Below are 3,532 nucleotides of genomic sequence, written 5' to 3' on the forward strand. Positions count from 1 at the left end.
GCATCATGAACTCACCTGAAATCAATCGAACACCTGCAACGAGCTAGGAAATCCCTAAGTGCACAATCACAAGTAAGGGCAAGTAAATTATACACAGCACGTTACTACACTAGACCGTAAGAACACTCTTGCCTAATGAGGCGTTCAAGCCCAACACTTGGCCCAAGGCCCAACACTTGGCCCAAGGCCCAACACTTAGCACAAGGCCCAACAACTTGGCCCAAGGCCCAAAGATAGTCCAATCGGGTCGAATGCGCGTGCAATAAATCTTTAAAACCATTTATTAACGAATCACCCCCGAATGGACCAAATTCCATTTTAAATCTTTTCATTCATCAAGATTATGTTACCCGAGCTGATAGGGTTGACGGTTCCTTTTTACAACTCTTACTTTAACGTTTAAACGAAAATTCGCGCACCGCCGACTCGATTCACGAAGCACTAACCCAAACATCCCGAGCATCAAAACAATAATTTTTCCAAAGCCCTTAAGCCCCCCCTAGGGCTGTACAAACTGTTTCGGTCGGTCACCCGATCAATTAACGCATCCAACTCAACAATTTGCAATTCTACACCCGATAAACCCTAGTTTTCGAACTAAAATTGATTGACCGACCTAAACACCTCGATTGGCCATGAAATTATAATATGATGTACATGTCATACCTAGTGGGATGTTGATGCAAAATCCTCACTCGAAACAGCCCCGGAAAATCTCAATTGGGCAGCCACCCGATTAGCCTACAACAGGACGTTTTTCGATCAATACGCGCAATATGAGGACCAATTAACGTGTAAAAGACTTGGGGAATCGTATTACATACCTTGAATTGAAGTTCTAAGGCTTAGAATTGGCTGCAAAAAAGAAAATCAGTGGTCTTGGAGCTACTCCTACCTGCCGATCGCAAAAATGGATGGGGGCTAGGGTTGGGATGTGTTATAACATAATATTTTACACTCTAGCCCCTCCAAATTGAAGTGTAAGGCAAAATGGAAGAAAAAGTTAGGTTCTTTAACGTACCGGAATGACGTAAAGGCTTCCAAGAAACGCTGGTTAAGTCCCGAGAGTTGTACATACTCTACAATCCTTAATTCTTGAAACCGGAATTAACGGGCGTTACACTACATGGCTTGGATGAGATGCGACGTTGTTATTAAAGGTTGGCTACACACCGCGATGGAGAAAGAAATAAGAATGAGTGTGAAGTACGCTGCATCAGCCCAAGATATTTGAGCAGATCATAAAGAACGATTCGAGAAAGTTAGTGCGCCACACGCATACGAATTAAAACAATCTTTGACCATGACAAAGCAATTGCTAATCCAGTTTCAACTGCATAATTATTAATTCAGTTAGGGTTGATTTACTAATTGATTTGCTCCCTTAATTGTAGCATATTTGTATTATATAACCAAATAGGCTCTGCATGTAATCTCATCTTCTACCATAACGAATTTGGTTATGGTATCAGATCCTAACAAAAATCGATCTTACTCACAAAAATCTCGACCGACATAATTCCTTACCCTAGTCGCCATGACCGGCGGTAAAGAAGAAGAAACAAACAACAATGGATGGGTCTCAGATCATACCTCTCCATATTACATACATGCTTCAGATTACCCCAGACAATTACATGTCAGTGACATCCTAACCGATGGCTATTACAACGACTGGTCCCAAGAGATGCTGAATTTTTTGTTTGCAAAAAACAAAGTCGGCTTCATTGATGGGACGATCAAGAGACCAGAATCAAACGATCCTACCTACATGGCTTGGATGAGATGCGACGTTGTTATTAAAGGTTGGCTACACACCGCGAAGGAGAAAGAAATAAGAACGAGTGTGAAGTACGCTGCATCAGCCCAAGATATATGGGCATATCTTAAAGAACGATTCGGAAAAGTTAGTGTGCCACGCACATACGAATTAAAACAATCTTTGACCATGACAAAGCAATTGCTAATCTAGTTTCAACTGCATAATTGTTAATTCAGTTAGGGTTGAGTTACATCGATCCTGATAGAAAATGGAGGATAGTAAGGTGAGCGGCATGTTCCTGGTGTTTCTGATTTCTTGAGCATAAGGAGGAAAGTTATCTGTATTCAACCTGTTAGATTACATCATCATTAATATTATATTAAAATACAATTTTAAGATGTTGATCAACCATAACTTATATACTGAATGCTATAAACAACCACCCAACACAAATCATTGGGCAATTAAAGGCATCAATCAACCAATCAGCTGTTATTAATTATGGTATAATAAAACCCTGCAATTCATCTCCATGTTTCAATCAATTGAATGTTATTGAACACCCATTCAAGATTATTAACTACCATGACAAGCTGTTACAACCTTTTTCCTATAATAACTATGACTAAAGTTTGCAGACATAGGTTCCAACACCACAAAAGCATGTATCTTTTCATTCCATCCCCCTTTCTCTATGCATACTCTTTTTATCCTTTAACTATGTTACTTGTATAGTTCTACTACTTTATACGTGTTATCCTCACTTGCTTCACATGGTTTTCCTTAATTCATAGATAGATGTCTTCTGTATACTACCAATTTTTAAAAGATAACACAATTTGCTCCAGCCCATATTACTCCTTGATTTTCTACTTGTTATTTGCTCCAGCTCACATTCCATATCGACTATTTTCCATAGTTATTACTATCTTGATTTACTAATTGATTTGCTCCCTTAATTGTAGCATATTTGTATTATATAACCAAATCGGCTCTGCATGTAATCTCATCTTCTACCATAACGAATTTTGTTATCGTATCAGAGCCTAACAAAAATCGATCTTACTCACAAAAATCTCGAACGACATAATTCCTTACCCTAGTCGCCATGACCAGTGGTAAAGAAGAAGAAACAAACAACAATGGAGGGGTCTCAGATCATACCTCTCCATATTACATACATGCTTCAGATTACCCCAGACAAATAAACGTCAGTGACTTCCTAACTGATGGCTATTACAACGACTGGTCCCAAGAGATGCTGAATTTTTTGTTTGCAAAAAACAAAGTCGGCTTCATTGATGGGACGATCAAGAAACCAGAATCCAACGATCCTACCTTCATGGCTTGGATGAGATGCGTCTTAGTTATTAAAGGTTGGCTACACACCGCGAAGGAGAAAGAAATAAGAACGAGTGTGAAGTATGCTGCATCAGCCCAAGATATTTGGGCAGATCTTAATGAACGATCCAGGAAAGTTAGTGCGCCACGCACATACCAATTAAAACAATATTTGACCATGACAAAGCAATTGCTAATCTAGTTTCAACTGCATAATTGTTAATTCAGTTTGACTTCTTGAGCATAAGGAGGAAAGTTATCTTTACTCAACATGTTAGATTCCATCATATCATTAATATTATATTAAAAGACGATTTTAAGATGTTGATCAACCATAATTATATATTGAATGCTATTAACAACCTCCCAACACAAATCATTGTGCAATTAAAGGCATCAATCAACCAATCAGCCGTTACTAATTATAAT

The 3,532-nt window shown here is 38.6% G+C and overlaps 1 protein-coding gene across 1 annotated transcript; it reads left to right on the top strand.

The window, feature by feature from the left end:
• Positions 1-1,537: 1,537 nt before the first annotated feature.
• LOC143581615 (uncharacterized) lies at positions 1,538-2,045 on the top strand (the record flags this gene model as incomplete). Its single annotated transcript, XM_077064367.1, has 2 exons — positions 1,538-1,906; positions 1,999-2,045. Coding segments are annotated over exons 1-2 (416 nt in total), but the record flags the coding sequence as incomplete, so codon positions are not given.
• Positions 2,046-3,532: the final 1,487 nt, after the last annotated feature.

The sequence above is a fragment of the Bidens hawaiensis genome, unplaced genomic scaffold, assembly GCF_021521415.1.
Source record: "Bidens hawaiensis isolate Kalapana, Puna unplaced genomic scaffold, B.hawaiensis_p1.1 tig00031116_1, whole genome shotgun sequence".
NCBI classification, from domain to species: Eukaryota; Viridiplantae; Streptophyta; class Magnoliopsida; order Asterales; family Asteraceae; genus Bidens; species Bidens hawaiensis.